The sequence below is a fragment of the Bombina bombina genome, chromosome 1, assembly GCF_027579735.1.
Source record: "Bombina bombina isolate aBomBom1 chromosome 1, aBomBom1.pri, whole genome shotgun sequence".
Taxonomy (NCBI): domain Eukaryota; kingdom Metazoa; phylum Chordata; class Amphibia; order Anura; family Bombinatoridae; genus Bombina; species Bombina bombina.
In genome coordinates this window covers 1,464,098,189-1,464,111,266 of record NC_069499.1, presented here as the reverse complement: position 1 = coordinate 1,464,111,266, position 13,078 = coordinate 1,464,098,189, and the positions used below count along the sequence as shown (strand labels likewise).

The window sequence follows — 13,078 nt, the reverse complement described above, 5'->3', positions numbered from 1 at the left end:
ATCCTGTTTAGATTTCTTATGTCTAGGTTTTTTTTGTTGTTGTTATTGTTGGAAACTAAACCCTTATGAGACCATGAGTAAACATTCTCAGAGTCATAATCCATTTTGTCCCTATTGATCTTTTGTGACTTAAAATCCCATAGATCTTTCTGGAATTTCTGCATATTTTCTTTAAATTGGGCTTCATATAGACCGAATTCTGGGTCAGTTTGTACTTTTTTTTAATTCAACTTGTAAATCTTGCATTTGTTTTATTAATGCCATTCTCTGTTGTTTTTTGTAGTTAGTTAATATTGTCATTAGTGTATGTGAGCATGTGGAAAGTGCAGTATTCCACTCTTCAATAAACTTTAAGCACGTAACATGAAAAGATGGAAACTTTTTTATCCTAAGACCCCTGGGAATATGTTCCCTTTGTTGATAAATAAGAAAGGTCTTAATATCCATTTCTAATCTGATGTCTGTTTTTCTGAGGCTATCCATTTGTATGAATAAGCTCTCTAAATCATGTTCTGGTTCATGTAACCATGACTGTAATGTATCATCTGAAGGATCAAGTGTTTTTGTAAGGTCCTCAAATACGAAGCCCTCTATTCCCTGTTGCGCCATAGTGCAAAAATAGAGGTAGATATATGTCAAAAAACCAACAGTATATATTATCCAACTACTGAAGGACCATAAAATTATATTTTGTCCCTGTTTTATAAACACTGTTGGTATCTGACACACACAAAACTCGATTTGCAGGCAATACCAATTAATTACTCAATATCTAAATTAAATGTACATGACATATTGTGTCTGCATTTCTAAACCCTTAGCTTATTATAAAAATCGTGGCCGGACTGTTATCCGACGGACGCTTGTCCGACGGATAATATTCCGAAAGACATTTATCCGGCTGCTGGGTGGGAATGAAGCTTAAAAATCACGGTTTTAGCTAAAACATTTTTAATAGTGGACTGACAAAAGACAATTAAATCAACTTATATATAACATAAATATATATAATCTTCTTTGCTATATATATATATATATATATATATATATATATATATATATATATATGTATATATATATATATATATATATATATATATATATATATATACATACATACATATATACTATATATTAACTTATAATTATATTATGTGTTAAAAGTACATAGTGAGGGTAGGGACCCATGGATAGGTTCCCAGAGGCAGTTGCGGCGCCCGGGTCACTGATTGTAACAAAAAATTTTGGATCGTATCTGCCCTCGGCCGAATGTATCTTGATTTATTTAAGTAAATCTTATATATTATGTGCTATTGACTTTAAAAGGTCTAATCTTGAGTATTCACTGTATTTTTCTAAAATTTTCTTTCTCCTGTTGTTTATGATTTCATATTTTTTTTTAATTTAAATTCTCTGCTTTTTTACTGATGACAATTACGCAATTACGTGATTGCGTGATTGTGCTGTTCGGCGTGCAGTCGGAAGCAGTGTATCTCGGACATATGTCTGACGGACGAATGTGCTTCGGCATTTTGTCCGTCGGCATTTTGTCCGAGCACCTATAAAAATATCCCTTCAATATAAGGAAGAGATCACACACTGGGCAATATGTAACCAAAATGCAAGCGAACAGCAGTTAATTACTCAATTAAATATGTATAAACTGTTATGACTGCATATCTAAACACTTGTCTTATTGTGAAAGTCACCCTTCACTATAAAGAAGAGATCATATATTTGACAATATACAACATGATTGATACAAATTTCCAATAGATTTTGCAGTACTTGAACGTCCCAACAATTTTTTACAGTTGAATCTAAAGTGCATATATCTCCATATATAAAGTGCATGAAATATACAAAGTGCATACACCTAAAACTGTAAATCTATATCCATTTCTCAGCAAACAACATTTAAAATTAGGGGGTTATATATATATATACATAAACCAAACATTTATATATTTAATAGTTGACATATATATATATATATGTGTGTGTGTGTGTGTGTGTATATATATATATATATATGTGTGTGTATATATATATATATATATATGTGTGTGTGTATATATATATATATATATATATATATATATATGTGTGTGTGTATATATATATATATATATATTTCTACCAAACTATTAATAGTTGATATTTATATTAATTGTATCAGCCTATGATTATTTTTTATTAATGTCTTCTTATGGAATAAGGACAATTTGCCACACTGGCTATATATAGATTAATAGTGATACTATTTATGTTTACTATAAAATAAGCATTAACCGTAGCAAACTGAACACTTTTGATAATACTACTGGCACTTCAGCAAATATGTATAAAAAAAAAAAGTCATGTTGTACAGTACATTTGGCACTTAACTCTATAGCAGCAAACAACATGTGTGCCTTTATTACCTAACCCTTTATTCATTTCAACATCAATAGCACATAGAAATGCTTTTACCTTTTAATTAAACTGTTTGCGCCAAAGGAGATGGGCAATTATGTACCAGATTCTGGAGCAGTAAAACAGCTATGTGTAAAATCATTCCCTAGGTAAATTAAATACTGTCTTTTCGTTTTTATGTCTGCAGAATTAACATTAAGAGGATTGTTAATTAAGAGGGTCATCTGGGCTATTTTTTTTTGCCAAAATCAATGTGACATATTGTCCCATAATGGTTACGTTAGCTCAGCAGCTCACTCTTACCAGTAACGCTGGGCAATGTGGACGTGGTGGCTGCCTGGTGTCAGCTGCAGCAGCTCTCCTTCTTTCCCGCTAAGTAGGAAATGTTTCAGAACGTTGACATGGTAACCCACGGCAACGCTCTGATTTACAACTTTACTCAGTCTGGAGGGAGGAGTAATGTAGGAGTAGACATCAGATGAAGAAGGGGGGGGGGCCAGCGATTTAAAAAAAAAGTTAAAAAAAAAAAGTTAAAAAAAAAAAAAATTGTGCTGAAGCTGCCCCCCCCCCCCCCCCCCCCGGATGGGGGACCTCCCAGGGGCCTGGTCGCGACCGTGACTGCTGCACCACCTGTAGTTCCGCCCCTCTTATATTTGTCTGGAAAACCGAAGCTCAATACTTAGAGAGAACAATGGAAAATTATAATTTTATTACTTAACTATCCTGCACCCCACTGGGAGTGTAATTTCTTCTGCTGGCTGTGTTTACATAGGCTTGTCAATAGCCAAGACTCCAGTGTACAAACTTTCAGTATAGGTAGGGATACCACAGGTTATATCAGCTATTTTAAATGCCAAAAAAAGGATTAAGGAGCTACTTGTAAACAATTTAATACACTCCAGCAGGTAAAATCAATCATTGGGAACAATTAAGAAGGTAGAATTTTTTGGGGTGAACTGTCCCTTTAAGGGATACCACAGGCTATATCAGCTATTTCAAATGCCAAAAAAGGATTAAGGAGCTACTTGTAAACAATTTAATACACTCCAGCATGTAAAATCGATCATTGGGAACAATTAAAGGGACAGTCTAGGCCAAAATAAACTTTCATGATTCAGATAGAGCATGTAATTTTAAACAATTTTCCAATTTACTTTTATCACCAATTTTGCTTTGTTCTCTTGGTATTCTTAGTTGAAAGCTTAACCTAGGAGGTTCATATGCTAATTTCTTAGACCTTGAAGCCCACCTCTTTCAGATTGCATTTTAACAGTTTTTCACCAGTAGAGGGTGTTAGTTCACATATTTCATATAGATAACACTGTGCTCGTGCACGTGAAGTTATCTGGGAGCAGGCACTGATTGGCTAGACTGCAAGTCTGTCAAAAGAACTGAAAAAAGGGGCAGTTTGCAGAGGCTTTGATACAAGATAATCACAGAGGTTAAAAGTATATTATTATAACTGTGTTGGTTATGCAAAACTGGGAAATGGGTAATACATTTTTTGGGGTGAACTGTCCCTTTAAGCTTTGCTGTGGTGTCTTTGCCTCCTCCTGGTGGCCAGGAGCTGAATTTCCCAACAGTAATAGAATTGAATCGTGGACTCTCCATGCCAATGGAAAGAAACAAAACGAACACGGTTTTTGTGAGTAAATTATTACTTTAGCCAGCTGCAACAGGCAATCTTTATCTTGCCCCATGCAGGAATCAACCTGTAGCCTCTCTGGGGAAACATTGCAGTATTTAGAGCTAAATTACAGGGAAATCAGGCAAAATAAATAATGAAAGTACAAAGTTGCGTGATAATGTACAACTTTATGTGGAACAAAACTTTGAATTTAAATAACCCCTTTAAATGAAATGTTCTCCCTCACTCATAATCTCCATGGGTACCACAAATTCATATTCTTCCTCAGGACAAGTTATGTGGGGGTGGGTGTAATTGTTATTTACTACTAACTGTGGGTAGGATAGGGGAAAATAATTTGATCAGACAAATTATCAGTTGGAGTAATTATTTATTTAAAATATCATAGCATAGCAAACAGTTTAGGCAATGCTTTACATTGTAATATGTAAACGAGTTATTCTTCATCTATGGCAAATTAGTCATCCTTTGGTCCATATACAACCAGAGCAGCAATCTTAACAAAAATTCAAAGAACTAAATCCAGAGTATACTTCATATACAAGGATATTTTAGAGAAAAATATATCTGTAAACCTTTTCAACATAGAGGCACTGTAAAACGGATTGTGCTTGCAGAATGTCTTTTGAAAGGGAAGACAGACATCTCAATATGACTTATTGTTATTGTGAAGGCTTGAACCAAATAGTGGTTTAGCAACATTGTAAGCAAATTTAAAGGGACGCTGCACTGTAAAACTGATTAAAAATGTAAAATTGTAAAATGTGTTTCCAACGACTTGTTAACCCAGCTGCAGAGTATTCAATGTATGGGAAATCGTTCCTTTAGGTTTTTCTCTCTCTATGAAATAGCTGATGTTGTGCACTGAACCATAACCCATTTCAATAAGATGAGCTTACAGGGCGAGCAGAGCTGATTATCGCAACTTTGTCTTTACACACAGAAAATGTAAATACTTAGAGTAATATCTATCTTTCCCACCCCAGCTGGGAGGTTGATTACAGGTGCTGCCTCATATTTACATAGTTCTTCTGAAGAGAATATAGCAGTATTCATATTTTTAGTATAGGTAATGGATTCAGGAGGTAAAAACAGCTATTTCAGAAGACAAAATAAAGGTAAATTAGGAAACCAGCAGGGATAATTGGGAACACATCAAAATGGAAAACAGTTTACAGTGCAACGTGCCTTTAAATTCATGGTATATTTTTTGTAGTACCTGCTTAAACTCAGCCTCTTTTGGATTGGTTTTGGTCCCAAAGTATTTTGGTTGCAAAATAAACTTAGTTTGATATGTCAGATCCCTTTCAACGTCTTGAGTATGTTATGTGCACAATAAGTATTTGGAAAGCACCTAAATATTGCATCAGAAATGTTAAAACAAAATATAAATTTCAAAATCACCTACTTAATGATGGTCAGTGGTAGAGCTCAACTCTACCATAATCAAGAATGCAAAGTGAGAATAAAAAAAATAATTGTAGCTCTATCTTCATATAAAGAGGCACATTATTAGTTGTTTTAACTATGTTAAAGTTTAATTTACATACTCTAATAGAAAATATTCTAAATCTATTATTCTACTTAAGTTCTTGTAAAGGTCCGTCTGAGAATGGCTTTGGAATACAAGTGTTTAAGTCAGTTAGGTAAAGCATGATTGTGTTTTACATATGTTTTCATCAATAAATACAACATTTCCAACACAAATACCTGAGCAAAAAAAGGAGTGTATTTTCATCTGCACAAAATAACAATCATAGCACATGCTACAGAGTGTTATATTCTCCTTATCAGCGGCAGAGCCAGAATCTATTCTTGAAAACATTACCAGATTTCTAAGGTTTCTTCTCCTAAAGAACAAAATATAATTTTGTTCATGTGATTTTTACATATTTAGATTTATAATACTGATAATTTTATAAAACAGTAAATATATTATATGTGAAAATTTTTTAGTGGGATGTTTTTTTTTAATTCATTTTGAGTACAGGAGAACTACTAACTAGTAGTATATGATCAATAGTTTTACATGTATTTTTTTTTTTAGAATAACGGTGAAAGGCAAATATTTTTTAATAAATTTCCAGTTACGATTTAATATTATATAATTTATCACTGCATTAAATCCAAATATTTGATAAATATGGTCACATGTAAAATTGTTCTGGCAGTAATGTAGAATTCTTTTTTATTTTCCGTGTCGTTTCCACTTAATTTCAGCTGCTATTTTCCAGGTCTCTATACAGTGAGCTAAAGTAATTTGTTCTGGGAAATCAGTGTCCAGTTCTAAGAAAGGTGTATCTTTTCCATCCAGTAAAGGGCCCAAAGTGTCTCTTAACCTGCAAAAAAAAAAAGCATAAAACCAAATTAATTCAAACGATCTGACATCTCAAGCTCTCATTAGCTTTCAAACTAAAAATTGCCTTTCTACATTTCTTTAAGGGACCTTTCAGTACTGATCAGACAGATATTCTTGCCAGAGTGAAGAGCTATAAATCAGCGGGCCCTACATAATTACGTTTCTATGTTTGTCTCTTATAATATTTGGCCTAATGCTTTTTATGCTAAAAAATGCAGCAGGTAACTTACGCCCAAACAGGTTTAAATTCATCAACACTTTGTGGATTTTTGAGTTTTAACATTATCATCTCATGCAGTTCAAGTAAGAAGAAATTTATTCCACGGTGTTCCAAAAACAGCTTCAATAGTTTCTGACCCTGCAGGTTTAGCTCCTGCTTATATGCTTTGTCCACTTCTTTAAATGGATCCTGCATGATTTCAAGAAGAAAAAAAAGAAGAAAAAATAAACAAATTATTTTATTGGGGTTCGATGTTGGTTAGTAAATAAAGAATATTTTGGAATTGTACAAGAATACAGAAATGATTATAGTTCACAAAAGCATTGAATGCATATCATTTAATTTTAGTTGTAAATCACTGAATATGGGAACATTCCCAATCATGTACAGACAGACACACACATATATATATATCCTATAATATAAAAGGCCAAGTGTGTTTGTCCGAAGCTGTCATGCGCAGTAGAGACAGCACGAGGACAAACACACCTGGCCTTAGAGTCTGTCTACCTGATCTGCTCCTGTTTGCGGCGCGGTGCGGTCAGAAGTGGGCGTTGCTGGGTGTGGCGGGGGTGTGGCCAAGCGCGGTCAAGAGAGAGGGGGGAGAGATAAAAAGTGAGGTGGAGAGAGCAAAAGAGATGGCAAAGAGCTAAAGAGAGGGTAAGAGACATATTGTGGGCGGTTTTTCCGGTGGAGGAGGAGCAAGCACCTGTGGCTGTGCTCCCTGTTCCAGTCCTAACAGCAGTTGGCGGTAACTGCTTTCGCGCCGTGCCCCAAGGATAGGGGCTGCTACAAGGACAGTTAGCTTCATCGCTCCGGGAAACCAACAGTGCACCTCCATCGCACTGTTCCTTTGAATATATCCTGTTGGAATCTACATCGCGACCCAATTCAACCTCCCTACTGTTCACATAGTTTCAAGAAAAGCGTGGTGTTTTTAAAAAAAAAAAAACCCCTTCGGACTTTCTCCTAGTACACCCTCTCCTACAAATTTAAAAAGCACAAGATATAAGAACTTTCCAACAAGCTGCTTGTTAGCCAAAATCTTTTACCCCCCTCTCCAGGTCTTACCGCTCCCGGCTCTCTGAAACTCTTCTGCTTTCCTCCGCACTTGCACTGGCTGTTGTGCCTCCGTCAGGATCTGTACAGCGACGACGCACCACAAGATTGACAGCCAGTGTTCTGCCTCATTTCAGCTGAGGATCCGGATTGGTCTTTCTCTCTCTAGACTCCCCCCTCTCCCACCGGTGCTGCGAGGGAGGGGGTGAGTGGCGAGTTGTTGTGTCGCTGAGGGCCCTCTCAGAGTCAGCCCGGCCGTTCTACCCTGCTTTGGTGTTTGGATCCGGTGCCCCCCGCTCCTCTCCCACCGGTGCTGCGAGAGAGGAGGAGGGGTTGGGAGATCTACAGCGCGGCGGAGGAAGGCAGGTGGAAGCCAGACACACCATCCGGACCTGTGTCTGTGGAAATATCTATCGGTGCAGAGGGGAAAGCAGTGGCATAAGGTGAGCCAAAAATAATCTGGTCTGCTTTGACTGTCTGTTAAAGGAGAGGGGCCAAATCGGGACTAACAGTTCTCATAAGATAGTGCTATCTTGGGATTTTTTGTTTTTGGCTAACATATATTCTCTAAATAGCTTCTTAAAAACAGCCTGCAAAAATCCCACAGGAGGGGAATATATCCCAGGAGCTGTACCTTGAGGCATGGGAGGTTATAACTAAAATTCAAAAGAGGAGAAGGGGATATAATTGAGAGCATTACAACTCACTTCTTTGGCAGGTTAAGCCTGAGGAGGGAGAACTACTTAGGAAGGAAGAGGCTCTTAGTAAAGAAAACTGTGCTGTGTGTAACTATCTCTATAAAAGGACTTAAGCCTAAGAGTCTGTGTAGGAAAGAGACATTCTGAGCTTAACTCTCGTGCTGGGTAAAGATAAGCATGAAAAAAAGAGAAAACGGCATATCTCACACTAACTGCTTGCTTTAATAACCCCCTTGAACGCTATTAACTGTCTGTTTGCCTCATTGTTCAGCCTTGACCTCTCTTGTAACTCTTCAACACCTCTGGGGGAAGGAGAAAAGAAAGGATTTAACAAAGAACATTCTCCATACTTATTGTTCTTTTAACTAACCTGTGGCTGCTTGTTGTGTATAACCTAATAAATATAAACATAACTGGCTCTAGAGAAACCAAGGCAGAAGGCTCAATCTGCCACATGATAAACAATGTAAAAGCAGATACTTACTATGTTAATGGTTTGAAAAAAAAAGGGGGAAAGAAGAAATATTCTGCCATATTTAGTATTTGTAACTAAAGCTAGCTAATTAATATATTAACTATTGCTAACCCTTAACTTGTTAACCATAGGTTACATATCATCTGCTAAGTTTAGCTGTAATCATATACAACAGGCTAATTGGCTCAAAAGGGGGAAATGATAGATTCCACTAACTTCTCTCTTCATCTTCACTTGCCTGCCTATTTGCTTGATATTGCTTGATATTGCTATCTGTATAAAAACTGACTTACTAAAATCTCAGCAACTGATAACTGTACCTATCATCTGACACTCTTCTCCCTGTCTCCATCATGACCGTCCTCTGTCACTGAACTCACACCCGTGTGTTTTTTTGTTTTTTTTTTGCATGTGGTATCACTTCACCCCTGTATTCACTTATCTTTTCTTTCTCACTCCCTCCACAATCACCAAGACACTCTCCACAACACCCCACAACTACAGCTAATAAACCACCGTTTTGTTTTTGTTTTTTTTTCTTTTCACTTTTTCACTTCTTGCTCCCAGGTCACCATCAGTCATGATGGTTAGACAGGGGGATAAAAAGTAAAATTCATAAAAGAATTTCTGAGGTGTCAGATAGAAGCATAGATACTTTTTCTCTTTAAACAATCTAAATTATTGCTGATATTATATTGAATGTGCAACGAATTGTATGGATAAATATTTAGAGTCATTCAAAATGGCCTCAAAAGGTAGAACAGGTGATAGAAGGGCCAAACAAAATCCTGAAATACAAATCACTGCCCAACCAGTCTCGCCAGGTATGAATGTAAACATGAGTGAAACTCATATCATAGTTCAACAAATTTCCTCATTGTTTCTACCAAAAATAGAAAGTCTGCAGAGAGGCGTAGATAATATCTCTGAGGAACTTAAACAGTTCTCAGTCAGAATGCTTGAAGTAGAAGAGAGAGTCTCTGAGTTGGAGGATACATCTGTTACAAATTCTAAAAAACTGGAAGATCTGAATCTTCAAAACATTATATTACACCAGCGCCTAGAAGATCTTGAAAATAGATCCAGACGCAATAATGTGCGCCTGGTAGGCGTACCAGAAACTATAAAAAACAATGAGCTTCTTGCCTTTGTGGAAACCACTCTCCCTACCTTACTAGGTCTGGAGCCCGCCCCTTTCAAGCAAAGTGTTGAAAGAGCACATAGAATCGGACCTGAGAGGTCCGTGGAGAGGGCTAACTACCCCCACCAGGTAATGGTTAGATTTCTTCACTTCCAGACGAAAATAGCCATCCTGAGAGCATATCGTCTTACCCCCGCTGTGATGTATAACAATGCAAAAATCTCTATGTTTCAAGATTACTCGGTAGAACTATCAAAACGCCGTAGGGAATTCTCACCAATATGTACGGCTCTTAATAAAGAGGGACATAAGGCCTATTTGCTCTACCCAGCAAAATTGAAATTAATTACTCCAACAGGCCCCAAATTTTTTGATTCTCCGGGAGAGGTGACAGAATATCTTAAATCCACTGTATCTCCCCCATAGACATTTACCCAATCAGTCTGCACAAATTGAACTAGGTAGATAGGGTACACTAATTCGAATTGTACATCAACCCTCGTTAGAGAGGGCTATATATATGATTTGTTGTAAAAGATTAAAATGACTACAAGAGAATTGTTAATCTTAATTTTGGATTCATGGTTATGGTTGATTGTTAGGAATCTGAGTGTAAATTTTAAAAAATATGTTTTGAAAGGTCACTGTAAAGAATATGGATATCACCCAGAAAATAGTAGAATGATGTGTTTTTTTTTTTTTTTTTTTAATTTCTTTTCCCCCCTCCTCTGGACCCCCCCCCCCACTTGTGGATCAGCTCTCCTTTTTTTAAATTATTAAAGAGTTATGATATTTAAATTCTGCTCATGGAACGTTGCGGGAATTAACTCTCCAATAAAAAGAAAAGCAATCCTGACACATATGCGCAGACTTAATGTAGATGTAGCTATGTTACAGGAAACACATCTTGATGATAAAGAGCATGATAAATTGAGGAAGGACTGGGTAAGCAAGCTCCAATATGTATCGTACACCAAGGCCAGCAGAGGCCTAGCAATCCTGTTTGGAAAAAGAAAATCAGTTGAAATTTTACAAACAATAAACGACCCAGAGGGTAGATATTTAATCGTACAAGTTAAGATAGAAACTCATATATACACTCTGTGCAATATATATGCCCCAAATAAAAAAGATAAACGTTTTTGGCATAATTTCATTCAAAGAATGATGCCATTCTCGGGCACACATATGATTATTGGAGGTGATTTCAACCTAACTCCGAATCCACAGTGTGATAGGATGGCGGGTCCTGGAGGCTCTAAAAAAAAAAAGGACAGTAACTCTACAGGTAAATTTGAAAAATCAGTCTTTTCTAGGCTCTTTTCGGATCTATCGGTTAGTGATATATGGAGATTAAGACACCCTACAGATAGGGACTTTACATGTGTGTCAAAGGCGAGGGCCTCAAGCTCACGCATAGATTTATTTTTAATATCTGATGCCCTGATCCCGAACGTGCACTCAGATAAAATACATAACGTTCTTCTATCAGATCATGCGCCGGTTGAACTTGCTCTTGCCTATGATGGCCCAATTTCGAATAGAAACACACTAAGATTCCCCGTATATCTATACAGATCAGAGGCTTTTCGTGAATTCCTATCGCATGCATGGACAGATTTTATCACTGATAATAAAGAACATATCTCATCCCCAGAGTTGCTCTGGGAGACTGCTAAAGCGGTGCTAACAGGTAACATAGTTTCATATGTAGCGCACGTTCATCGGAGAGCACAAAAAAGACTTATCACCTTGAGTAAAGAGGTAACAGACACATATCAGAAGTTTTGTGAAATTAAATCTAGATCACATTTTAATCTTTATATAGAAGCGAAGATATCCTTGGATACCTTTGTGAAACGCCAGGCAGTCCAGGGACTTCTCAAAAGAAACTCCATATACCTACGCTATGGAAATAAGGCAGGTAAGCTCATGGCCTCTTTAGTAAATAAAAGGTCTATAAAAAAAAAATATTGCTCTTATCTCTCATAGAGGGAAAAACTTCACAAAAACCCAGGACATTCTTACCTGCTTCGAAGATTACTATAAGCAATTATATACAAGACAGGTAGATATTGAGCAGACTAGTAAGGTATCATTCTGGGAAAATATTAAACTACCTCAACTATCACAAGAACAATTATCTAAATTAAATGCTCCCATTTCTATAGAAGAACTAAATAATACAATATCTTCTCTCGCACTGGGGTAAACTCCTGGGCCTGATGGCCTTCCAATCAAATTTTATAAGATCTTACAACCACAGTTATCTGAAATCTTACTGAAACTGTTCAATACATATTTTATAGAAGAGGCTACCCCGTCGCTATTTTTCTCATTAGCTAATATCACTCTTATTCCAAAAAAAAATAAGGATCACACACTGACTGAAGCGTACCGACCGATTTCACTTCTTAACTCAGATTACAAAATATATATGAAAATATTAGCCTCTAGGTTACAACCATTTCTGCCAGATATGTTACACACGGATCAGACGGGTTTTGTCACAGGCAGATCCTCGGTTGTGAATTTACGTAGAGTTCTACACATAATTAATCACTACTGGGCTAGTAGAAATGACTCAAATATGCAGGTAAAGGAGGCCTTCCTGCTATCCCTGGATGCAGAGAAGGCCTTCGATCGTGTTGAATGGCAGCATCTTTTAGAGACCATGAGACTCTTCAATATACAGGGCCCTTTCCTACAGGCAGTTTCTAATATTTACACTGCACCAAAGGCACGAGTAATGGCTAATGGTTTTTTCTCTGGTGATATTCTCTTACAAAGAGGAACCAGACAAGGTTGCCCACTCTCGCCCCTTCTTTTTGATCTAGCACTTGAGCCTCTGGCTCATAAGCTACGCCAAACATATGAAGGAATCAATATTAAAGACTCTTATCACCATCTAGCACTTTATGCAGATGATATGCTGCTTTTCGTAAATGATCCCGCAAAATCTATTCCAAAAATTCTTAATACTATAGAAGAGTTTGGCACCTTCTCAGGTTATAAAATAAATATATCAAAATCTGAAATACTATGGTTAAGAAAGTGGTCGCA

At 36.7% G+C, this 13,078-nt stretch overlaps 1 protein-coding gene across 1 annotated transcript in view; it reads right to left on the bottom strand.

Annotated features, from left to right (window-relative positions):
- Nucleotides 1-4,413: 4,413 nt before the first annotated feature.
- RNF213 (ring finger protein 213) overlaps nucleotides 4,414-13,078 on the bottom strand; it is an 881,087-nt gene continuing 872,422 nt past the window's right edge. The window contains exons 63-64 of the mRNA XM_053706514.1: nucleotides 6,653-6,831; nucleotides 4,414-6,402 (exon numbers count right to left, since the gene is read on the bottom strand). Coding sequence (XP_053562489.1) covers nucleotides 6,252-6,402; nucleotides 6,653-6,831 — 330 coding nt within the window. The 3' untranslated portion in view covers nucleotides 4,414-6,251. The remainder of the gene's footprint in view (nucleotides 6,403-6,652; nucleotides 6,832-13,078) is intronic.